This window comes from Thalassophryne amazonica, chromosome 1 (assembly GCF_902500255.1).
Source record: "Thalassophryne amazonica chromosome 1, fThaAma1.1, whole genome shotgun sequence".
Classification (NCBI taxonomy): domain Eukaryota; kingdom Metazoa; phylum Chordata; class Actinopteri; order Batrachoidiformes; family Batrachoididae; genus Thalassophryne; species Thalassophryne amazonica.
Genome location: NC_047103.1, coordinates 8,949,130 through 8,975,843, shown reverse-complemented (window position 1 = coordinate 8,975,843; position 26,714 = coordinate 8,949,130). Strand labels below are relative to the sequence as shown.

The 26,714-nt window shown below is 42.5% G+C and overlaps 1 protein-coding gene and 1 pseudogene across 1 annotated transcript in view; one reads left to right on the top strand and one right to left on the bottom strand.

Moving 5' to 3' along the window:
- Positions 1–8,596: 8,596 nt before the first annotated feature.
- Positions 8,597–10,365, bottom strand: LOC117501713 (annotated as a pseudogene).
- Positions 10,366–15,795: 5,430 nt separating this feature from the next.
- bmi1a (bmi1 polycomb ring finger oncogene 1a) overlaps positions 15,796–26,714 on the top strand; it is a 33,118-nt gene continuing 22,199 nt past the window's right edge. Inside the window, exons 1-5 of the mRNA XM_034182172.1 lie at positions 15,796–15,934; positions 16,896–16,914; positions 17,291–17,404; positions 25,771–25,834; positions 25,926–25,960. Coding sequence (XP_034038063.1) covers positions 15,796–15,934; positions 16,896–16,914; positions 17,291–17,404; positions 25,771–25,834; positions 25,926–25,960 — 371 coding nt within the window. The remainder of the gene's footprint in view (positions 15,935–16,895; positions 16,915–17,290; positions 17,405–25,770; positions 25,835–25,925; positions 25,961–26,714) is intronic.

Sequence of the window (26,714 nt, the reverse complement as noted above, 5' to 3'; positions counted from 1 at the left end):
AAGCTGGAACACGTGGACCACATTAATCAGCCTTCAACGGCACAAAAACACCCTTCATAAACAGCAACACCGCTGTTTAAACACATACATTTAGTTACTGTAGTACACAGCTGGTTGTTTTGGGAGTAACGAAGTCTAAATGTGGCTAAAAGCGATGCAAATAACCCGAAAAGAAACGGCAGTCTGTCGTCTGAACTGTTAAACATGGCGGGTCAGCGGCGCGCGCATCCACCGCCGACACCGAAATAACCGTTAATTTAACCGCTTTGAAAACACGCAAAACGAATTTTAACACGGAGAGAATCCCGCCACCGTTTTCCCGGTTTGTAAAATTTCCAAAGTGCCGGACAGCCGATCAGGAAGCGAGCAGGACGTCGAGCTTCCGTCAGCGGTTGCTGCCGCCGCAGCAGCCCGCGGGAGGGCTGCTTTTCACCGGGGAGGGAGAGGAACAGCTGCCGCTGCCTCCCCGCGGCTCCGCGGACACCAAATAAATCCAAATAAAAACACATCACACCGGAGATACGTTTAAAACAAATACATCTGCCCATTAACTGACAGATTATTAAAACAATCACCTGAAAATCGATTATATCACTTGGATTTTATGGGGGGGTTTGTGTGTGTTTATGCTCGCTGCATATTTATACAATTTACAATTAGAATCTATCTGTATACACGCGTATAAATGTTAGGAAATAAACCAGTTCAAAAAGCATTATACATTTATTTTTGACTTACCATAAAGCAACTAATTCTAAGAACAGAACGCAAAATTATCTGGAATAAACAAGTAACGTAAAACAACACTAAAAATATATTACAAGATCAACAACAATAATAATAACATAAAGGAGTTTGTTGCATTATATTTAGAACAAGTTATTTCTGGCACAAATGTAGACTAAGTCAAATTTGAAAAGGTTTAGAATCTAAATTAATTGAAATATTTAATAAATGTGGTTTTCATCCATAATTATTTAATCAAATGTTTTTGTTTGTGTTTTGTTCATATTAGTAAACTAGTTTTTATTTATCATTATTATTAATTTTGTAGATCATTTTCGACTTACAGCCCAGTCTCACGGTTTTTTTTTTCGTGCCTCTGTCACGAAAAGCGCCTGATTTTCGTAACACGGTTTTGAACTGCCGTGAGACTGAGTTGACAAGAATCCGTTAAATGAGTAGATGTCTTTGTGGGTTACTAGTGCGTGCGCGCGCGCGCACACACACACACACACACACACACACAGGCTACAGTGATACATTTTAAATATGGAATTGTTGCGCACGTGCTTTTGTGGGCTGTATGCGCGTGCAATATATTGACCTGCTCTGACAGAGCGCGTGCACAGCGAGCTGTGGTGAGGCGATGATGATGATGATGATGATGATGCACACATGCGCGCTCTAGCATTGCGCGAACACGAGCCATTCACAATTTCCTTACGCGTCCTCCTGTCACAAGGGACACGCCCCCTCCCCTCCCCCTCCCAGTTCTTTTGTTCCCCTCCCGCACACAGACAAATCACACCACTGCCACCCAGCGGCGGGCCCCGGGTGCGCATGCGCTTTGTTTTCGCACCATCCCTCCGTGAACTCCCGTCGACGTTTTGCACACGCACGCGGCTATCCGCCTCATAACCTTTTTTTTTTTTTCCTTCCTCCTTCTGCTGTGCTGAAGTGCCCATGAGCAAGACAGACTGCGACCTGCAGGAATGTTTGTTGGGGGAAAAATCCTGAAGAAAGAACACTGTCATCATCATCATCATCATCATAACAACAACAATAATAATTTATTTTATTTTATTTATTGTATTTTATGGAAAGAGGCAAACGATTTTAATTACAAACTTCTTTAAACATTTATTAATACCTTTATATTGTCAGAAAATATATGCATTAAAAAAAACAGCCATCACATTTTTTCAAAAACCTCATAATAAATCTTTACATTCTAACTCCAGAGTTTTAAATGTATCATATTCTTTACTGACAGGTGCTCAGTAACGTCTGATATATTTAACCTCTTAGAATCTAAACCACGAATGGATTTAAGCTAAAAAGGTGCACTCAGTGTGCAGACTCCTGCCAGCGTCATATCTCTTGGTGCCGTAAAGTGCATCAGGCTGAAAGTCTCTCTCCTGTCTGCAGAATGATGCAGCTGCTGCAGACAGACGCTGCTATTTCTGTACAGTCATAAGACCACTTCCTGACTCAAAGACCAAAATCCATCCTCTGCTTTTTGAGTCATTATGCACAAACATACAGACAGATGGTCACATAACCTCCGACCTCCTCCCTCTAGAGTCAGAATAATCTGCTTTAAAACATTTTTATAGCAGTTTTTTGTTTTTTTTAAATGTGTGTATTCATTTGACACAAAGACGGGATTCCATTAAACAAGTCTTCAAAACTCACATTGGCATCAGGCTGTTTAACACAAATTTAAAATATTAACCAGTTTACTGCTAATTAAAATGTGTTTGAAGTGCTTTAAAGCAGTTTGAGGAGGATAAAACTACAAAAACTGGCACAAGTCAAAAGTGAAATCAACTTACATGAGCAGTTTAAAAGATTATCTAAACAGTTACAATATTTTTCTCTTGATTGACTAATTAATTCCACATCATCTGGGTGTTTTTTAGACTGAATACACACAGAATATGTGAAAATCCAGTGTGGACGGCACTTTATCACATATATATGTTTTTGTTATTGTTGTTTTTTGTTTGTTTTTTAAAGCTGAGAGCAATAGGCTCATTTAAAGCTAAGCCTTTTTGTTTTACACTGTGACAAACTCTCTAGAATTTTCAATAATTTTTTGGCCAAAAAAATTCACCAATAAAATATTGTGAAAATGTTGCCAGAGTACACTCTAAAAAAACAAATTATCTTTATTTAATCTAGTTATGTCAACTGGCTCCACAAAACAAGGTTGCTTAAGTGGGAAAAAGCAAATTGTAACACATCATTACTGTTAATGCTACATTTCACATTTAAACAACCAAGTTTTGTGGGGCTGGTTGACATAACTAGATTAAATAAATACATTTCATTTTTACAGTCTATTACAGGATGAATTTTACAGTTTTATGTTGTATCTGAATTTCTGTCATTTATTATGTTCACTGTAACAAAATGTCATAAATATACAGCCAAATTCCCACAGTAACTTACAGTTTTCTATTAAAACATCATATACTGTAGGAAGCAATGCATCACAGTATATATGGCCAGTTTGCCATTTCCAAAAAAAAAAAAAAAAAAAAAAAAAAATGCTGCAATATACTGTAAATAGTGTTGCCATGAAAGAATGTGGAAGATATATTGTTGAATACTTTTGAAGAAAAACTACAAATGAAGATGTTCAGGCTGTCCTCCTCTCCCGGCTGAGGTGACACCCATGTGGTCCAGCTGCTGATGGACCCTTTCAGGGGGCTCATCCTTCTTGCAGACGTAAGGTTGTTTCTCTTCTTTCTTAAATTTTTACGACATTGAATAGCTGCCATCTTAAAAATCATTTCATGAAACTTAGATTCTCACATGTATAAATTTTCTGTGCCTTAGAGTCAGGTGTCTTCCACAGTGGCTGATAAGCCTAAAACTCGCCTAATACTGCTTGATATGTATTTAGTGATTTAACACACTGTTTATTTTACATCAGATGAGATGAAGTTATATTCATCCCAGCAAAGCATGAATGTTAATCCAATTTGAGATATTTTCAAGGTGCTTTCTGAATTTCCGGGTTGTATGTGAGGGCATTTTGTGACAGGACTTACTGCTACCTCTTTAACTTAGAGCACCAAGAGGAGGCTGCAGACACACTTGAATTAATTTGGGCTCATCTTGTCCAAATGATCTCATTCACAGCAGTCATTTTGACATTATACTGTATTATGGTGCTGTAATGACATGAAATGAAATGAAATTAACAATAAGGTTCACTTCTTGTATTAACAATAATCATCTTGTCTGGTTGGTCATTTATCCAAAACTATGAGTGATTGTTTATCAACAATCCTGTATATGTTTTGAATGCACCAGTAGACACCCTGAACTCACAACATTCATCAATGTATTTGGTTAAACTTAAGTTGACATTTGATTTTACTTCCCAGCCATGTCCTATATAGCAGACTGTATTTGTCTCCAACCTCTGATCTCAGACTCCTGTTCTTCAGGCGAGTCGTTGGGATCAATCCTGAAAGGTGGACCAAGGCCAGCCCTTCCAAGAGGACAGGTAGAGTTGTTAAAAAAAAGTCTGCCACAGTGAGTCCCCCGGTAGCCACGCTGCTCAACAACCTGGTGGACTTCGAACGGCCTTTCAGAGTAAGAGTGCTCTGCTTAGCTCTTTATGTCAGCCGTGTTTGAATTTTGATCTTTTAAGGTGTTCAGCTATTTGTTCAGCACTAGGATTTCTGAGGTGCACCTGAACGCCCCATGAGGTGAACCGCGTGCGCGTGCGCAGCTCAGATGTGACTGCTCGAGGCTGATGGAAGAAACAGACATGCACGGAGACGTCTCCTTCCTAGTTTTGTGCGCGTTTTATGGACACCAAGTAAGTTTGGTTGCTTCTGTTGCATGTTTATAGTGTTGTGCATTTCTTATGTTCATGAGGTTCTTAACTACACTGATTGTTATCACACTGTGTTTTTCTACTTAAACAGGCACATAGCAGGTATTTATTATGTTTAGAGTTTATGTACTCTGCTGTTGTAATAGTGAAAATAGGCAGAGTAGTTTATTTGTGTTTATCTGCTTGTTTATTCACTATCATTCTAATTGCATTATTCATTTCTATCTTTCTGTTTAGACCACACACACACACACACACACACACACACACACACACACACACACACACACACACACACACACACACACACACACACACACACACACACACACACACACACACACAAATACCTGTGTACCTCCTGCATATTGATGACCTGCAGTTTGGAATAAAGCTGATAAAAGGATTCTCTGACCAGAATCTATCTGTGGTGTTCCCATCCTAAAATGAACCACCGTTCCATACTTTACAAGGTGTGAACTTATATTTGAGTTTTCACTTTTAAATGCATGTTTGAGTTTGGCTTTTAAGGTGTGAACCTTCACTTTGAGTTTTCACTTTTAAATTTGTGTGAACCTTCACTTTAAGTTTTCATTTTTAAAATTTGTGCTTGAGTTTTGATTTTAAAGGTGTGAACTTTCACTGTGAGTTTTTACCTTTTAAATTTATGTTTTGAGTTTTGACTTTAAAGGTGTGAACCTTCACTGTCAGTTTTCACCTTTAAATTTATGTTTGAGTTTTGACTTTAAAGGTGTGAACCTTCATGTTAAGTTTTCATTTTTATAATTTGTGCTTGAGTTTTGACTTTAAAGGTGTGAACCTTCACTTTAAGTTTTCATTTTTTATAATTTGTGCTTGAGTTTGGCTTTTAAGGTGTGAACCTTCACTTTGAGTTTTCACTTTTAAATTTGTGTGAACCTTCACTTTAAGTTTTCATTTTTAAAATTTGTGCTTGAGTTTTGATTTTAAAGGTGTGAACTTTCACTGTGAGTTTTTAACCTTTTAAATTTATGTTTTGAGTTTTGACTTTAAAGGTGAGAACCTTCACTTTAAGTTTTCATTTTTAAAATTTATGTTTGAGTTTTGACTTTTAAGGTGTGAACGTTCAGTTTATGTATTGATGGAGTTGCTAATTGATTAAAGTAATGCCTTACTTTAACGTTGTTATAATTTATCATATGTCTCTTCTTTTCTATAGAATTTGTATTGCTGCATTTTAGTTAACTAAATGATTTCAGTAGGCTATATGTTGTATACAATAAAGAATACACATTAAAATAGCTAATCAAGGTTACTGTATAAGACGGTGCTTAATTGGTTGCCACGAATACTGTAATCTTTATTTACAAAGGAAATACTGCATGGTACTGTATTTGAGTTTGTAGTTACATTCCTTTGTTAAAGGGGGAAAAATGTTTCTATCCTGCCACCAGCATATTATAAATTAAATGAAACACAGCACTATATCATGTTCTAGTACTTAGGATTCTAACAAAAACTGTAAATTACTTAACAGTAACCAAACTAGAAAAACGGTCATTTACTGGCAACCCTGCTGCCATTATTTTACTATGAATTCAAGAAAATACAGTAACATACTGTAAAATAGATAACTATCAGAAACTGTAAAATTAAGAGGAAGTTACTGGCAACAAAATTGTAAAATTTTGTTACTGACATAAAATTCCTAATGGAGGATCTTAATTTAAGGAATTTATTAAACTTTAGGCACTAAGTCATGTTTGTGATCTCAGGATGGAGGTTAATTTGTGATTGAAGGGTTTTTCCATCTTGTGCTTCTATCTTGTGGCACATTTTTCACATTTTTTTAATGTGTTGTTATGGTTGCTGCAGTTTTATGTTTCTTTTTAAATGTGGTGTTTTTGTTTTAATTTCAAACATTTAAAATTTTCTGACCTGAGAGTGATTTATAAACAGAATGGTTATTATTGCAGTGTAAAACTTTTTCCCATTATTCCTCATCTTTTGGGTATTCATGTTAGGGCTCAGCATAGCAGATCATCCATCGCTCTGATTTTGTGATCCATCCCATCTGTGATCTGGATATTTGATTTGGCACAAGTCTTCCCCCCCGCTGGACGCCGTTCGTGATGCAACCCTCCTCTTGGACCGGTACTACACATGCCCAGCATGTTTTGCTCCATCGTGCTCCCTCCAGTGTTTCTACAGTTAATTAGTGTTCAGTGCATTAGCAGCTTTGCAATTAATTTTTGTTCATGTTTGGGTGCTTTACCTCAGGTCAAAAGGATTTACAGCCAAAACATGACATTTATTTTTATTTATTTTGTGGATTTTAATTACTAAAATGAAACATCAGTGATGAAAACTCAAATACACATTTTCATGCAAGTAAGTCATGCTATCATATGATTTTGCTCCACAGATTTATTTATTTATTTATTTTAAACATTTTTTTCCAACTATGATAGTGGATAGGTGTTGTCCTCAAATTTGACCTTGACCTTTGACCTCAGAGAAAGTATGAAAGCCGTTTTGTTGATCGGTGCTATTGATGATTCATGGAACAATATTATTGCACAAACAAACAAAGAATTTGGCAAAATCCATAAGATGTGAATAGAACTCAAGCTGAGTCTGTTCAAAGTTAATTTCAAACCAGGCGGCTGCTGCACAACAAACAGCATCATTTATCTTTTTTTCAGTGACGTTGTCACAATCAGATGTTCTAAATATTACATTTTGTTAGTTTTGTTTGGTTACTGTTGCCTAATTAGAATATAATTTACTGCAAAGAAGAGCCTGTTTATCCACTTTTGAAGGTCAAAGGGAAAATCTGATTTGACTTTGATAATTGGCAAATTACATTTTTCTTCTTTTTTAAAAAGATTTTCCATCTTTGTGGATGGAAAAACTAATAAACAAAACAAAATACCCCCACCAAGTGACAGTGGATGAAAAATTGCCTGAACATTGTTTCCAGTGACCCGTGCTCAGGGGTCGGACAACAAAGGCCCACTGCTGCTGACAGGAGGATCTGCACGGGCAGATTTCAAATGATCCTGTCGTGATGATTATTTCATTCTTGTTGTGGTTTCAAGAAAGAATATGAATTGAATTCCATGCATGATACAGCCGAGTAACACAAATTCATTTAGTCAAACACTGTCGTCCAGTCGGAGGTGAAAAGAGGAGACAGGTAACCCCTCAGAATCCTGACAGCTCATGCTGTGTTCATGGGACGTTGGAATTTCCATCTTCACTGCTGGAAAGTGCATCATCTAAACAATTGCAGAAGTCGTTAACTTTTATTTGGTAAAATATACAAAGTAAAATTTTTTAGAGTAAAATTGACTCTTCAGTCAGTATAAGTGGTCCCACTCCAAATGTTAAATCAAGATGCATAATTTTAAAATTATTGTGTGACAAAGCTGATTTAACATTATTTGCAGTGGGACAGTTTAACTCTGCAAAACTCTTTTCACAGTCAAAACTCTGCTTGATTGGTCATCAGCTTTAGAAGTTTTTTGTTTTTTTTGTTTTTTTACAACGTGTCTCCATTTGTTTTAAAAAGTATTTATAATTTAATTTTTCTGCATCACCACATTCATTCAAATTCAACAAGTTAAAGGACTGTGAATCTTGGGAAAAACCAGATGAACAGTTTTTCACACCTTTGTGATATTTTTATGTTTAATAAAAGAAAGAAATAACTGTAAAATTTCATGGGCATGGTGGGGGGGGGTGTCAGTGCTTTATGTAAATTTAATTTCTACACATACAGTTAGCATTGGATTTTGTGATTACTGGAATTTTTTAAATTATGTTAAATCCACAGAACTTCACTATTTCTTTTCTTTTTTAAGGAAGAATAAAAGAAACTGGAGTAAAGTGTCAAATATCAGTTATAACTTAAGAGTTTGGAAAATCTGTTGTGTTTTCATCCACCTTTAAGGACATTTGGCACCTGTAATCCATGACTTTCCATTTGGCTGCTTTCTGTCTTAAAATCAGATTATTAGATTCTCTCAGCATGCTTCCAGATAATCTCATTTTTCAGGAAAACCATTTTTTTTGTTTTCCATTGTGAGAAACTCTAGTTCAGATCAGGACACAAATTATGTGTCAGGCTCAAAACTGCAGGGCTGTTCGTGCTTGTTGCTGGATTTTTATTCTGAAAAGTCCAAAGCACGCAGCGAGGGGACCTTCACACGGTGAGGGATGCACTCTCACGCTGAGAAGGGGGGATCAGGTGGCCCGGAAGTGTGTCGGGCAGATTGTAACCCTCCAGCGCCGCCCTGGTAATGTGGCAGGCCAGAGCAAACTCCTCGTCATCGAGGTACCCGTCTTTGTCCACATCTGACAGGTCCCAGATCCTTCTCAGGATTGTGGCAGGAAGGTTGGACTTGAGCATCTCCTCTCTGGCCACACGCCAGCTCACTTTGCCGTCGACTGGTGAAAGTGTTTTGAAGATTGCATCATATGCTGCCTTGTCTTGATTCACCACCCAATCCGGCTGGTTGAAACCTTCATTAAAGCCCACGCCGAATCTGTGGTGGAAGGGCCCGCTCACATATAAGTCAGAGGCTCCGCCCGTGACAGGGTGAGCCGGTGAGGCAGCCTCTTCCTGCTGCACGCTGGCTAAGAGACGGGGAAGGTCGATAGTCAGCATGTCGTTCGCTGCTTCCAGTAACCTCGGCTTAATGACGGTAAACTTGGTGAAGTCCTTGTCTTGCAGCAGCTTCTGCATCTTCGTAATACTGGGAAAGTCTGCAGGCAAGATGTGGTGTTCCTTCTGGATCCTCTTGTAGATCTCTGCCAGGTTTTTGATCAGGTCCTTCTTCTTGGCATTCTTGCTGAATGCACTTGCCATCTGCTCTTTGAGTGCACTGATAATGAGGGCATTCACCTTGGCGAGGTGGGCCCGTTTAACAAAGTCGTTGAGTTTATGCAGTGCTGCGTTGCGTGGCAAAGACCGAATGTCTAACAGCAGGTCCTGCTCCTCCTCTTCAAACAACCTTCTGCTGTCTGGGAAAAGCAGAGGCTGAGACCAAAATGACACAACGTATACGTGCACGACTTCAGGGGTGTTAAGTATTTTTCCCAGGGACCACATCAGTGCTCCGTAGACCCTCATCAGCTGCTGGGTATTGATCTGGTCCGCCTTGTTCAGCACAATGCGCATCTTTCTTTCGTAGTCCTCCAGGGAACTGATAACTTCAGAAAGCTCATCGGGGATGTCCATCTTGTAGGCATCGAACATGAGTATGATACGGTCCGCACGCTCAGCAAACCACTGAAGCACTGCGGCAAAGTCGTACCCCCTGTTTTTCTTCTGTTCTCTCCAGCCAGGATCCCGGGAGTATCGATGATATCGATGCTTTGAGGATGGGGTGGGGAAACTGGGCACACATGAACCTGCTGAGGAACACACTGCCGAAAGTGTTCAGTTTGCCGAAGGGCATCCTGGGATCCAGGACCACAGCATTGCCCGGGATCACCCTCTCCTGTTCATCATGTGTGAGCACGGTGAAAGAGTCTGTGGTCGGCTCGGGGCCGATGCACATGCCGGGAAAGTCCTGTTCCAGCAGGTGCTGGATGAAGGTGGTTTTCCCGGTGGAGTACTGACCCACCACGAGGACTGTGGGCTTTTTGTTGAATTCTGCATTTTCAAGTGCAGCAGAGTGGAAGTCGTGGAACAGATATGTGGACTCAAGTGGGAGTAATTTGGTGCGGTACAGGTGCAGCAGCCCCCCTGACACGCTCTGGAATGTTTCTGGAACAGCGTTCCTCATTCTGAATCTTCTCATCATGTGGTTGGAAGAGCTGAAGTAAAGCTGGCTGACGTCCTCACCAGACCAAACGCTTGAAGCATCGAAGACTTCTGTAACATCAAAGGCAGAAGAAGTGGTTCAAGTTAATGATGTCATAAAAACACCAAACCTCTAAAGTCTGACTCTGGAATTTTAAATTGTTGTTTGTTCGTATTTCATTTCAGCCAAGCAGCAAGATTTGTGAAATGTGCCACATGAGGTCCTGAATTCTGTTTAGTCATTAATTAATTAGTTAATTATTTAAAATCTTGTAATAGATCATTAGTTAGAGAAATGACCAGTGTGTATAAATAATTATTTTTTTAAAATCAGTTGTGGGTATGTGTGTATTAATGTGTGGATGTATGTCTGATTTTGGACTGTTGCTTAGCAACAATAATCAGGATTAAAGGTCTGTCTGTGTCCTTCTTAAGTCTCTGCTGTTTGTTTTGTTTGTTTTAACACACATTTGAGTTTGGATTTGTTTTCACAAATGAAGCTGACATGCTGCTGCAAATCCAAACATGAAGAAGGTGTTAAACTTCATGTTTGACCAAATGCTATTTTAAAAAAAGAAAAAAAATCACCCTGCGGCTGAAATATCAAAAACGGCAAAGCACGTGACATCAGGTCGGTTGATCATTTAATGTTTCATAATGAAGGTGTTGAAGTAAAACGTAAATACGCACGTTTTAGCACATTTGTTAACATTCACAAATGTTTCTTGTAATTTTAAAATTGCTTTTTTTCCACCAAAGCATCCATCTGAAAAAAAGGATGAAATAACCAACTTTATTTTTAGATGAAGAGCGTCTGAATCCATCAAAGTTTTACTTCGCAAAGTAATTATCGGGGTGTTTGTTGGTGGAATCCTGCAAGGCTTAAATTGATGCACACTTTATGAACACAGATTTACATACACACACACACACACATATATATATATATATATATGCTAAATATTCAGTTCTGCAAACTTTACTGTAGCGTCTTAATCCTCCAAATCAAATTAATCTTATGTGTATGTTCAAGTTTTAAACCACAAACGACATTAAGCCTATTTGTGATTATTTGTATGCAGTGAAAATGTCCTGCTGAGGATTGAGGCAGAATCTAGTATTTCCTTCAGTGATTCTTACTGTGTAGGAAAATCTCAAACAATTAATGGAAATGAATTGAAAAACTTTGCAACAAACCTGTAAATAAATATTTACAACAGAATAATAAATATCACAGCTGAAGGACACTGTGCCAGTTTTTTTTTCCACCACTTAACACGATCACTTGGAGATAATTTGACTTTTTTTTTTTTTTTTTTTGTCTACAACCTTTGTAGCTAAAATACATGAATAAATCCTTAATTAAGAAGGACACGCATGAGGTCTCGTCTAAACATCAAGGCACTTTGTGTAATTAAAAAAAAAAAAACTTTAAAGTTTACAAAACTCACACCTGTTTATATTTGGTCTCAAAGGAGGAAACACCAAACTTGGATAAAAACTTATTTGCATTCATTAGTTTGCGGTTAAATCTTGTGCACGAGATCCGGATTAGGACGCGCGCCCCCGGTACCCTCCCGGCTATTATGTTGTAAATCAGATAAGCTTTTTAAAAATATGACGCTTTTTCACGAACCTTTAACATCCGCTCCATTTAAAAAGCGCAGCGCGCAGAATGAACACAACAGAAAATGAACTTTGCGCAAAGTGTCAGAGGTCGTGCGCGTAAAACTGCACAAAACTTCCAGGACCCCTGTTTGCGATACTCAAGGAAAGAGAGAGAGAGAGAAAAAAAAAGCAAAACAGCATGAGGGCTTATTAAGAAGCGCCAGATGAGACTTTAGCGAACATTGCTGCGCTCCAAAAATGCGCTTTAAGCGCCACACGCAGCTCCAAATATAAAATTAATATAAATAAATCAATGAAAACATCCATATGTGATGTAAATGGACATTCCTCCATTCGGTTTTAGTCTGAACTACAACTTTACCCAAAATTAAATTAAATCCGCAGCAGTTCGTGTATAAAAGTGACAGAGACACGGAGGATGCAAGAGTCCTATTTGGAGACTTTGCTGAAGTCTCCAAATAGGACTCCAAATAACTAAGGCAAAGCCTTGGACCGAACATCGATGTAGGTTGATGTAAATATATCATGTCGATTTTTTGTGATACACCATAGTTTAAAATTACTTGAGATGAAGTTACTTTAAATAGACTGACACCATTTGTTAATGATAAACTATTGTAGATACATGAGGGTCTGTTAAAGGTATTCATGAAAATATCGTTGCTAAGTAGAATGTCAAGAACAGAAAGTTCTTATTCTTGAGATAGATAGATTGATTGAATGATCAATGTAATTTACAACAACAATAAATGACATGTTTATGTCACCAACATTGAGTGAAGCTGCTCACCATCTCACCATGTCCTTCAGACTTCTTTTTCAGTAAAATGGCTCTGGGGAGCATTAGCATGGCTAAAACCCTTCACCCCCCCCCAGACCCCCCAACCAGGGCCCTCTTGACCCTCCACCATTTTAAGCATTTTTCTTTATTTGCCTCTCACATGGAAGCTCTTCTCCATCTCACCATGTCATTTAGGTCCTTCAGACTTTTTAACTAAATCCCTTCAGCTTCTGTATTGAAATGGGCAAGCACGGCGGTGATTGCAACAAAAGTCAAATACATTTGATTCAGAGAAATAAATTGGCAGGAAACATGGCCTAGAATAAAATATTCTTAACTCTGTATGTTATTTTCACACTTGCGTGAATATTCTGCCTGCGATTTAAAGAATATTTTTTGATTAATTTTGATTTTGTTGCAGATGACAGAAATCTGAGTGGCATGCTATGTGGTGCTTTACAGTAAAATCACAGATTCACAAAAATAAAACACACAATAAAGTTAAAACAGCACATAAAAAAAAACAAAACATGGCATGGCACCACTAGGTATTAACCTCTTAAAACCTAGAGTCTCCAAATTGGGGACTTGCCCTGTTTTGGAACATTTGAACACTCATAACTAACCAATGCTGACACCAACATACACTTATTATACATCAAAATGTCAAGCAAAGTCTCCTCTACAAAAGTATCCACTTCAATCACATATCAACTAACTACAGCTGAAACGCCAAGCAAATAAAGACATACATCGGAATTCATTTTTTGGGGAAAAAAAACAAAACAACAAAGACCTGTCTTTTAGCTGATCCAAACCTTTGCATTTTGACCTTGTACAAGCTGAGAAATAAATCATGATGTATGGGTATGTGATTTTGGGTGAAATAGGCTGTAGGGCTTAAGGGGTTAAAAGCCAGCTTTTTTTATTACTATTTTTTGCTTAAATTGTTTGGGCAATACTCACTACTTACTTGGAAATCCGAGATGTGTTTTCAGTTGGTTGCACATCTGGATACTTCACCTGAGAGGTTTTACCAACGTGCTTAGCAATGCTGGTGACTGATGTAATGCGGAAGCAAACTCGAAGTGATGTCGTCGTGACAGGGTCCTCATGGCGGATGAAAGGGATGGTATGGCACGGTCTCACTAATTAACCACTCTGTAAGTCTAATGCAGAAATTCGGTAAACTTTCATGGGCTGTTTTTTCCTCAAATATCAGAAACAGATTTTTTTCTGGTTGGCCCCTAATGAAAATACTTTTAATATATAATGCAGATGTGTTGGGATGTCATCAGTTTCCACACACCAGACTTAGAGTGGTTAATTAGAGGCGATGGTATGGCACAGCGCCCACATTCAAAATGGCTGCACTCACGTGTTCTACTGGTCCTCATGGCGGATGATGCAGATGGCCCAGTTAGATTCTTTTTTTGTTGTTGTTGTCGTCATCACCCTATTTAAGAGGTTAAAAGTCACATTCTGTTTTATTGTGTTCAGTTCAGTTTTGAGTGGCAGGGGGTGACAGCCAATCAGAGTAGAGCTGCATAGTGACATCACAGGCTGGGAGCTAGCTGCAAACTCTGTTTTGTTTGTGTGTAAATATAACCTCTTTGTCATATATTACTGAAGATGCTGTTTTTGGAACCTAATAACACCTCTGGAGTGATTTGCAAAACATTTAGCGGAGTTAGTGTGCACGCTAACTTCCACTAACTCAAGCTAACTTGTACTACAAAAGCTCATGTTCATATATATATAAAGCTAACACTTCTAAAACTGAAAACGCTGTTTTTGTAAGCTATAAACACACCTATTTGAACCTATTTAATATATATATAGAGAGAGAGAGGGAGAGAACTGAAGACAAACACAGGGACAGACAGACTGAGAGGACGGGATGATGTGTTGCTCCAGGGTGCTCAAGTTCGGTCCTCAAGAGCTACCTTCCTGATACTTTTAGTTGCCTCCCTGCTCCAACCCACCTGAATCCAATGAAAACTCATTAAAAGCCTGCTAACGAGTCTTTCATTGGATTCAGGTGTGTTGGAGCAGGGAGGCAACTAAAACTATCAGGAAGGTAGAACTCGAGGACCAAACTTGGGCACCCCTGCACGAAACAGTTCTCACCACATAACCTCAAAAAATATATAAATAAGGAATATTTTTTCTCACCACTTGTGGCAGATTGTCTACTGGACAAATTTAAGTTCATCGTGTGATGAGATGGTTTTAGGGTCAATAATAGGTTATTCCATTTGTTTAATGGTTATTTATCTTTTATCTATTTCTTTGCTGTGGCAAAGTAGATATTTGTTTTGTTTGTTTTTTTTATCTTGCTCTCTGTCACAAAAATTTGATGCCCTCCTCCGTAGGTTCATGAAGGCACCACTACAGAAGAATACATACGAGTGCACTTCTAGTTTCTCTGTATGTTCACAAACAATTGTACAATTGTAGGGGAAAAAAAATTGAACTAAAAAATTAGAACATAAAGCATGTTGTTTATTATAAGCCCCCACATGATCTATCATGTTGCTATCAAATGTAGGTCATGACATCTGATCGCTCGAATTTCTCCCCTTCAGGGGTCAATATTCTAAACAGTTGCAAATTTTGACACATATTGGCAAAATCATACTTAAATGCTCAGGAATAAAAATTATAGTGCCTCCAAAGAAAATTATTTTTTATGATTTAAATTTTTTTTTTTAAGCCTATACAGGTTTAGCTTTGATCATGTGTCAGAGGTGGCTTTAGCCCCTCCTGAAACCCTCTGAGCCGCCGGTGCTTTGAGGACATTTATGTTTTGTCTCGGATCTTCCCACTTATGTATTTTTTTGGGTGTGATTTTGCCCAAAGTCCACTTTGACCTTCGGCCCCGTGTTCTCGCTGCGCCCCCTTATGGGCGGAGCTTTTGCAACCACATTTGCGGTCTGGCTCCACGGCCCCGCCCCCCTCCGCCTCCTGCGCACGCTGCGTCAGCTGACGCGTCACGTGGTCGCGCTGTGCAAAATGGAGCTGTCGGAGTCCGTGCACACGGGACTGCAGTCTCTGGCCGACCCGTCCGTCTTCGACCCGACCAGCTTCCCGGTCCTGGTGGACGTGTCGTTCCGGAGCCTGCTGTCCTCTCACGCGGATCCCACCGTGCTCGGTGAGCTGAAAGCGCACGCGCTTTTGTCTCTTTTTTTTTTGTTTTGTTTTGTTTGTTTGTTTTTGTTTTTTTCCGCATTGTGTTTCCGCGGTTCTGCTCCGAACCGGACTTCGGATCTGGGTCCAGATTAATAAATAAACATTCTGCGACGCTCTTTCAGTTTTCTCTGGTGTCCGATCCGGATCCAGCAGCGATCAGTCTGGACGCCTTTTGTCCTTTAAACCGGATCACAAAACACTTTAAACTGTTCACACCATAACCCTGATAATGGTGTGTTACCGTTTCAGCCTGGATCCGAATCCGAATGTGGAATTTGGATCATTTTATTGCTTCGTTTTGTGGAGTGAGGACCCCCCCCCCCATTTTTTTTTTTTTTTTTGTCTGTTAATTTACCCAAAAGGTTTTTGGCAGGAAACTCAATCTCAAGACAAAGACCCCCTTTGATCAGGATGCAGATTCTCTCTGTGTGTGTGTGTGTGTGTGTGTGTGTGTGTGTGTGTGTGTGTGTGTGTGTGTGTGTGTGTCCTGCCTCCCTTTTTTATTTACATGTAATATTTTTTCAGTCTTTTTTTCTGATTTCTATGAAGATTTGTGGGATGATCAGTCCTACTCAGAGGAACACTCTTAAATTTTGGTGTCAATTCGTATCCAGATGTGGAAGTGATTTTTTTTTTAAATCTATATTACAGTTTATCTTAAAATGTTACAGCTGAGCATCACAAAGTGTAAGAACATGTCCAATTGTGGTGTTGAACTGGATGTAGGTTTTCTTTTGGCCCGAAGCCTGATATGGATTCTGAATCAGTTCTTCCAGTTTTTTTTAAATCCTGAAGTAATCGTTAAATTTTTTTTTCTGTAAATTTCTGGTGAAATATCCTTTCAAGAACAAGCTCCATTAGGTTCACGGTGTTGATTTGAATCTGGATGTGTTTCTGGATCTTTTCTGATTTTTGTCTTTCAGTGTTAATCTGGATCAGAATGTGAATTTGGGATTATTATTACTAATTTTTTAAACATAAAAATGTCACATGATGGACACTCGAGTGATATTTTGTGCAGATCAGGATTCAGGTTTGTGATCCTGTATGATCATCCACATGCTAAATCTCAGTTTTGGCAGAGGTATGCGCACTCCCTGCGCCCGTCAGATTTTGCTTAGTTGTCCGTAATTTGCAGCGTTCTGCATCCTTTTAAATGGTGGATTTATTTGGTGAAATATGAGCTACTCTGACAAACAAAAGAGGCCCCCAGCTGACGCAGCTGAGGGGCCCATTCACATGCAGATGCACATTGATCTCTATCCTGACGTCATTCTGGATCCTGGTGTTCAACGCGTCGCTTGTCCTCTGGTTGCAGATCTGCCCCGAGCTGCAGCGGGTTCAACCGGATCCAGCTGAAGCAGAGCCACGCTGCCGTGGCCACCTTCATACTGGAGGCGGTCAAACAAAATGCAGACAAGTCCACTGTCAGGTAGGAGACACAGACAAGTCCACCGTCAGGTAGGAGACGCAGCCGAAATGCAGACAGGTCCACGTGAGGTAGGAAACGCAGACAGTCCACCGTAAGGTAGGAGACGCAGACGAAACGCAGACAAGTCCACCGTGAGGTAGGGAGACGCAGCCGAAACGCAGACAAGTCCACCGTGAGGTAGGAGACACAGACAAGTCCACCGTGAGGTAGGAGACGCAGACGGAAATGCAGACAAGTCCCACCGTGAGGTAGGAGACGCAGACAAGTCCACCGTGAGGTAGGAGACGCAGGACAAGTCCACCGTGAGGGTAGGAGACGAGACAAGTCCACCGTGAGGTAGGAGACGCAGACAAGTCCACCGTTGAGGTAGGAGACGCAGAAGAAATGCAGACAAGTCCACCGTGATGGTAGGAGACGCAGAAGGAAATGCAGACAAGGTCCACCGTGAGGTAGGAGACACAGACAAGTCCACCGTGAGGTAGGAGACACAGACGAAACGCAGACAAGTCCACCATGAGGTAGGAGACGCAGACGAAACGCAGACAAGTCCACCGTGAGGTAGGAGACACAGACGAAACGCAGACAAGTCCACTGTGAGGAAGAGACAGGACAAGTCCACGTGAGGTAGGAGACGCAGGACAAGTCCACCGTGAGGTAGGAGACGCAGACGAAACGCAGACAAGTCCACCGTGAGGTAGGAGACGCAGACGAAACGCAGACAAGTCCACCGTGAGGTAGGAGACACAGACAAGTCCACCGTGAGGTAGGAGACACAGACGAAACGCAGACAAGTCCACCATGAGGTAGGAGACAGACGAAACGCAGACAAGTCCACCGTGAGGTAGGAGACACAGACAAGTCCACCGTGAGGTAGGAGACACAGACAAGTCCACCGTGAGGTAGGAGACACAGACAAAACGCAGACAAGTCCACCGTGAGGTAGGAGACACAGACAAGTCCACCGTGAGGTAGGAGACGCAGACAAAATGCAGACAAGTCCACCGTGAGGTAGGAGACGCAGACAAAATGCAGACAAGTCCACCGTGAGGTAGGAGACGCAGACAAAATGCAGACAAGTCCACCGTGAGGTAGGAGACGCAGACAAAATGCAGACAAGTCCACCGTGAGGTAGGAGACGCAGACAAAATGCAGACAAGTCCACCGTGAGGTAGGAGACGCAGACAAAATGCAGACAAGTCCACCGTGAGGTAGGAAACGCAGACGAAACGCAGACAAGTCCACTGTGAGGTAAGAGACACAGACAAGTCCACCGTGAGGTAGGAGACGCAGACGAAACGCAGACAAGTCCACCGTGAGGTAGGAGACGCAGACGAAACGCAGACAAGTCCACCGTGAGGTAGGAGACGCAGACGAAACGCAGACAAGTCCACCCGTGAGGTAGGAGACGCAGACGAAACGCAGACAAGTCCACCGTGAGGTAGGAGACGCAGACGAAACGCAGACAAGTCCACCGTGAGGTAGGAGACGCAGACGAAACGCAGGACAAGTCCACCGTGAGGTAGGAGACACAGACGAAACGCAGACAAGTCCACGTGAGGTAGGAGACACAGACAAGTCCACGTGAGGTAGGAGACACAGACAAGTCCACCGTGAGGTAGGAGACACAGACAAAATGCAGACAAGTCCACCGTGAGGTAGGAGACACAGACAAGTCCACCGTGAGGTAGGAGACACAGACAAGTCCACCGTGAGGTAGGAGACACAGACGAAACGCAGACAAGTCCACCATGAGGTAGGAGACGCAGACGAAACGCAGACAAGTCCACCGTGAAGTAGGAGACAGACGAAACGCAGACAAGTCCACCGTGAGGTAGGAGACGCAGACGAAACGCAGACAAGTCCACCGTGAGGTAGGAGACGCAGACGAGACGCAGACAAGTCCACCGTGAGGTAGGAGACGCAGACAAAACGCAGACAAGTCCACCGTGAGGTAGGAGACGCAGACGAAACGCAGACAAGTCCACCGTGAGGTAGGAGACACAGACAAATCCACCGTGAGGTAGGAGACACAGACGAAACGCAGACAAGTCCACCGTGAGGTAGGAGACACGACAAGTCCACCGTGAGGTAGGAGGACACAGACAAGTCCACCGTGAGGTAGGAGACGCAGACAAATGCAGACAAGTCCACCGTGGAGAGGTAGGAGACGCAGACAAAATGCAGACAAGTCCACCGTGAGGTAGGAGGACGCAGACAAATGCAGACAAGTCCACCGTGAGGGTAGGAGACGCAGACAAAGTCCACTGTGAGGTAGGAGACGCAGACAAAATGCAGACAAGTCCACCGTGAGGTAGGAGACGCAGACAAAACGCAGACAAGTCCACCGTGAGGTAGGAGACACAGACAAGTCCACCGTGAGGTAGGAGACGCAGACAAAATGCAGACAAGTCCACCGTGAGGTAGGAGACTCAGACGAAAAGCAGACAAATCCACCGTGAGGTAGGAGACGCAGACGAAACTCAGACAAATCCACCGTGAGGTAGGAGACGCAGACGAAACGCAGACAAGTCCACAGTGAGGGTAGGAGACTGCAGACGAAACGCAAACAAGTCCACCGTGAGGTAGGAGATGCAGACGAAACGCAGACAAGTCCAACCGTGAGGTAGGAGACGCAGACGAAACGCAGACAAGTCCACCGTGAGGTAGGAGACGCAGACGAAACGCAGACAAGTCCACCGTGAGGTAGGAGACGCAGACGAAACGCAGACAAGTCCACCATGAGGTAGGAGACGCAGACGAAACGCAGACAAGTCCACCGTGAGGTAGGAGACGCAGACGAAACGCAGACAAGTCCACCGTGAGGTAGGAGACACAGACAAGTCCACCGTGAGGTAGGAGACGCAGACGAAATGCATACAAGTCACCCTGAGGTAGGAGACACAGACAAGTCCACCGTGAGGTAGGAGACGCAGACGAAACACAGACAAGTCCACCGTGAGGGTAGGAGAGACAGACGAAACGCAGGACAAGTCCACCGTGAGGTAAGAGACACAGACAAGTCCACTGTGAGGTAGGAGACGCAGACGAAAAACAGACAAGTCCACCGTGAGGTAGGAGACGCAGACGAAATGCAGACAAGTCCACCGTGAGGTAGGAGACGCAGACGAAATGCAGACAAGTCCACCGTGAGGTAGGAGACGCAGACGAAATGCAGACAAGTCCACCGTGAGGTAGGAGACGCAGACGAAACGCACACAAGTCCACCGTGAGGTAGGAGAGACAGACGAAACGCAGACAAGTCCACTGTGAGGTAAGTAGACACAGACAAGTCCACTGTGAGGTAGGAGACTCAGACGAAAAGCAGACAAATCCACCGTGAGGTAGGAGACGGCAGACGAAACTCAGACAAATCCACCGTGAGGTAGGAGACGCAGACGAAACGCAGACAAGTCCACCGTGAGGTAAGGAGGACGCAGACGAAACGCAGACAAGTCCACCGTGAGGTAGGAGACGCAGACGAAACGCAGACAAGTCCACCGTGAGGTAGGAGACGCAGACGAAACGCAGACAAGTCCACCGTGAGGTAGGAGACGCAGACGAAACGCAGACAAGTCCACCGTGAGGTAGGAGACGCAGACGAAACGCAGACAAGTCCACCGTGAGGTAGGAGACGCAGACGAAACGCAGACAAGTCCACCGTGAGGTAGGAGACGCAGACGAACGCAGACAAGTCCACGTGAGGTAGGAGACACAGACAAGTCCACCGTGAGGTAGGAGACGCAGACGAAATGCAGACAAGTCCACCCTGAGGTAGGAGACACAGACAAGTCCACCGTGAGGTAGGAGACGCAGACGAAACGCAGACAAGTCCACCGTGAGGTAGGGAGAGACAGACGAAACGCAGACAAGGTCCACCGTGAGGTAAGAGACACAGACAAGTCCACTGTGAGGTAGGAGACGCAGACGAAAACAGACAAGTCCACCGTGAGGTAGGAGACGCAGACGAAATGCAGACAAGTCCGCCGTGAGGTAGGAGACGCAGACGAAATGCAGACAAGTCCGCCGTGAGGTAGGAGACGCAGACGAAACGCAGACAAGTCCACCGTGAGGTAGGAGACGCAGACGAAACGCAGACAAGTCCACCGTGAGGTAGGAGACACAGACAAGTCCACCGTGAGGTAGGAGACGCAGACGAAATGCAGACAAGTCCACCCTGAGGTAGGAGACACAGACAAGTCCACCGTGAGGTAGGAGACGCAGACGAAACGCAGACAAGTCCACCGTGAGGTAGGAGAGACAGACGAAACGCAGACAAGTCCACCGTGAGGTAAGAGACACAGACAAGTCCACTGTGAGGTAGGAGACGCAGACGAAAAACAGACAAGTCCACCGTGAGGTAGGAGATGCAGACGAAATGCAGACAAGTCCGCCGTGAGGTAGGAGACGCAGACGAAATGCAGACAAGTCCGCCGTGAGGTAGGAGACGCAGACGAAATGCAGACAAGTCCGCCGTGAGGTAGGAGACGCAGACGAAACGCAGACAAGTCCACCGTGAGGTAGGAGAGACAGACGAAACGCAGACAAGTCCACCGTGAGGTAAGAGACACAGACAAGTCCACTGTGAGGTAGGAGACGCAGACGAAAAACAGACAAGTCCACCGTGAGGTAGGAGACGCAGACGAAATGCAGACAAGTCCACCGTGAGGTAGGAGACGCAGATGAAATGCAGACAAGTCCACCGTGAGGTAGGAGACGCAGACGAAATGCAGACAAGTCCACAGTGAGGTAGGAGACGCAGACAAGTCCACCGTGAGGTAAGAGAGACAGACAAGTCCACTGTGAGGTAGGAGATGCAGACGAAATGCAGACAAGTCCACCGTGAGGTAGGAGACGCAGACGAAATGCAGACAAGTCCACCCTGAGGTAGGAGACGCAGACGAAACGCAGACAAGTCCACCGTGAGGTAGGAGACGCAGACGAAACGCAGACAAGTCCACTGTGAGGTAGGAGACGCAGACGAAACGCAGACAAGTCCACCGTGAGGTAGGAGACGCAGACGAAATGCAGACAAGTCCACCGTGAGGTAGGAGATGCAGACAAGTCCACCGTGAGGTAAGAGAGACAGACAAGTCCACCGTGAGGTAGGAGACGCAGACGAAATGCAGACAGGTCCACCGTGAGGTAGGAGATGCAGACAAGTCCACCGTGAGGTAAGAGAGACAGACAAGTCCACTGTGAGGTAGTAGACGCAGACGAAACGCAGACAAGTCCACCGTGAGGTAGTAGACGCAGACGAAACGCAGACAAGTCCACCGTGAGGTAGGAGACGCAGACGAAACGCAGACAAGTCCACCGTGAGGTAGGAGACGCAGACGAAAAGCAGACAAGTCCACCGTGAGGTAGGAGACGCAGACGAAAAGCAGACAAGTCCACCGTGAGGTAGGAGACGCAGACGAAAGCAGACAAGTCCACCGTGAGGTAGGAGACGCAGACAAGTCCACCGTGAGGTAGGAGACGCAGACAAGTCCACCGTGAGGTAGGAGACGCAGACAAGTCCACCGTGAGGTAGGAGACGCAGACAAGTCCACCGTGAGGTAGGAGACGCAGACGAAACGCAGACAAGTCCACCGTGAGGTAGGAGACGCAGACGAAACGCAGACAAGTCCACCGTGAGGTAGGAGACGCAGACGAAACGCAGACAAGTCCACCGTGAGGTAGGAGACGCAGAAGAAACGCAGACAAGTCCACCGTGAGGTAGGAGACGCAGACGAAACGCAGACAAGTCCACCGTGAGGTAGGAGACAGACATCTTGGTGCTCCAGCTCGAATAAAACAGGCTGGTGCTTTGATAAACCAGTGAATCTGGAAGAGCGGAAAAATCGTTTTATTAATCCCAGGAGACGTTATTATGTTCTTGTTGTTATGTTATATAGAGCGTCTCCAAAAAGTATTTTGCCAGCACAGAAAAACCAATCAGTGTGATCAGACATTTTCTGTATGACCATGTGGCTGAAGCTGGTGATTTTTCTCCACAATGCACAGTTTTTAGTTCAGTCTTTCCTTTTTTATGTTTTAACCCTTTATGTTTTAAACCACATGATCAGAGTAACCTCCTCGTCTGAAGTTTCCTAAGAAACAAATCGTCCGTCTCCAGTTTTCCAGAAAACCACCCAGCAAATTCAAGTCTTCTCGCTGTTTGCTGGGGAGTTAGTTCGCTCTGAGATTGAATTTTGTTTGGAAAGAGATGCAGGTCCGCCCTGAGGATGTGCTGCACAGATTTTTGTTCCCTAAATTAGGGTCAACTGCGGAAGTTTTCCTGGACTTTAGGGTTCCTTTTGGGTTCCTGAAATGAGAAAAACGCCATTATTTCCCAGTAAAACCATTTTGTGGTGTTCAGATTTCAGAGTACTTGTGGGTATATTTTTTGAGACACCCTTTATATTATTATGTCATTGAACATGAAGTTTATATTGATTATGCTCACCAGGCATGGACGGGCCATCTGGGGTACTGGGCAATACCCGGGGGGCCGACGTGCATTTTGGGCCGGCTGTCGGAATTTAAGCAACAAAGTTTATTATAAATCTTTTTTTTATCCACCGTGACGGTCCATTGGTTGCTTTTCTTGAAGGACATTGAGCTAATCCAATGAAATCTCTCAGCCTGCTCCTCCCTTCCCCTCCCACAGCAGCTGAGATTATTTTCAACAACATTCATTAAAACATTGTATTGTACTTTTTTTTTTTTTTTTTTTTTTTTTTTTCAATAAATTGAAATTTGAAGGTCTGATTGTCTAAAGACCACACCAGACTTGGGACGAAGTCACCATCAAGATACTCTCAAGTCATGAATCATAAGTCCCAAGTCAAGTCTCAAGTCATAATGACCACCAATTGTTTGTACGCTGACTTGAGACTTCCAGATTGAGAATAACTTGACAGTGACTTTGTCCCACCTCTGGACCACACACACACACCTAAAAACAACTTATGTAAAACAGTCCCTCACAGTGTGGGTCTGTAATCCGGCTAAACGGTCCACAAATGACTGTACGTAAATAAATAAATGGCTACAGTGGTGTGGTTCCGCTGCCCTGATGACAGCCCTGATCAGAGCGCACCCCCCCCCCCCCCCCATTCCAAAAAAGGGTGGAATGAGAATATTTTATATATTTTATCTCTGTACCACAAAATGTTTCAGCGGGTTTAATTAACTTCCTGGATTTTGTTTAATGGTAGTATTGGAAATTGACCTTTGACTCTTTAAGGCTGCTAACCAACTTGTATTAGATATTATCATATTGCTGAACCTGCAGACTTCAGATGGGATTTTGTGTGAATTTTGCTGAGACTCTTTAAGGATGTTTTTGGCATTATGTCGCACAGTATTAAAGGCTGAATGTCTGATATTCGTTAAAGATGAGAGGTGGAATAATCCTCTCATTCCAAGTGTTTAATGAGGATAAAATACAAAAAAGCCAGCGTTTGAGAAGTAAACCTTTATTTGTTCTATCTGCTTGAATTCTGTGGATTAACGTGACCATGAGAAGCTTCGAGGCACTGAAACTATTAGCAGTTGAGCTGATTTGATTAAAGTCGGTGTTGAGGTTATAATGGCAGCAAACACACAAACAAACAAACAGTCGGAGGTGAAAATGTTAGAGATCCAAAATAAGGTTTTGCTTTATTTATTAAAAGTTTGGCCAAGAAATCAAACGTACACATTCAGCCGTCCATCACGTCCTTGTCGACACGTGACCCAGATTCTGGTCACTGCCTCCTCTGTGTTCCAAACAGGTAATCGTCATCTATTAATTGATTGATTTTTATTAGTTTAACACTCTGTGGACTGAACAAGTTTGGAAACTCTCGGTAACCTTTATGTGACCTTTACTGTCCACAGTGGAAATCAGTGTTGGACCATGAGAACTCCTGCAGACGCCTTTTCCCACTTTTTTTGTGACAACAAAAAACAGCATAAAAGTATTAAAATTACGACAAAGTCAGGAGTAACGGTAGAGTTATGCTCATGTGATCGTATTTGCCGCACGAGTCCGCAGCGAGACGGCTTCTGAAAATGACGGGATTTGAGTCTGTGTGCATCCGGTTTTGATGGGCTGTGACATCGAGCTGAGGGACAGATGAACAAACCGTGTACCGAACCGAGCTGACGCCCTCGAACGCGAGCTGTTCAACGGACAGAAAATCAAACGGGAGCTGAAGAGGCGCATTCAGACGTCGTCATGGCGCCGACGACAAGATTCACCAAATCTGTTTTTGGGGGAAAAAGAAAATTGAGGGTGGATGTGAGGAGAGGCGTGGCTACTTGTGAAACATTGAAATGTTATTTGCGTGTGTGTGTGTGTGTGTAATCAGCTGTAATAGATGTTTGTTTGTTTGTTGCAGTTCATGTCTTGAAGAAAACTCCTTCAGTGCAGAGAGAATAGAAATATTCTACGACTTATATCAGGTAAAAATTTACTTTCTATATTTTACTTTTTTTGTTTCTTTTTGTTGCTAAAGTGTTGATTTGTTGTTGTTTTTTTTGTTGTTGTTTACAGAAACATAAAAAAGAACTCAGACGTCTGTTAGCAAGGTAAGTTTTTTTTTTTATTATTATCTTACTTTCCGATCCTGACTGATGTATCAAATAAAATTTTAATGAGAATTTATAGAAACATAGCAATAAATAAATATTACTGAACAGTGTTACTGACTTTGTATTGCTGATTGCGGGTCCAAGTTTAGCCGCATTTTACAGAATGTGGATTTGAAACTGGTTTAAATAAACTGATTTCAACTGTTTTGGACGCAAATGTCAAGACATCTTAATAAATCTATGATGTGCAAACAGTTGTACTTTTATTTTGCACCAAACACAGTTTGATGTGTTTTACATCAAAACAAGGAAATAAAGTAATGCAGATTTAAAACTCAAAGTGCAGTTTGTTTTTTAAAAGATGTTTCAGTGAAGTGACGAGTATGAAATACAGGAAATAAAAGGTTAATTGGGGAAAGAAAAGGAAAAGGTATTGAATTTGTATTTAAAATGGGCTGAAATTGTTGCTTTTTTAAGTTTCTTTTGAGTTATGAGGAGTGTTGTAGGTTTTTCTTTTTTCTTCTCCGTTTTTTTTTTAGTTTTGAATGCAGACATTTCCTGTAAATCATCTCCTGGAATTTGGGTTTGATCCCTTTAGTCGTGCTTTAGATCCGGTTTGTTGACTTGTACACTGATTTAAGAATTAAGACATTCTGTTTTTCTGATCCTTGTTCGAACTCTGGTTGTTTGAGGTTCTCTTTGGACAGATAAGACGTTCCAGTCTGGTTTTCTGGAAACGCGGATCACCAGC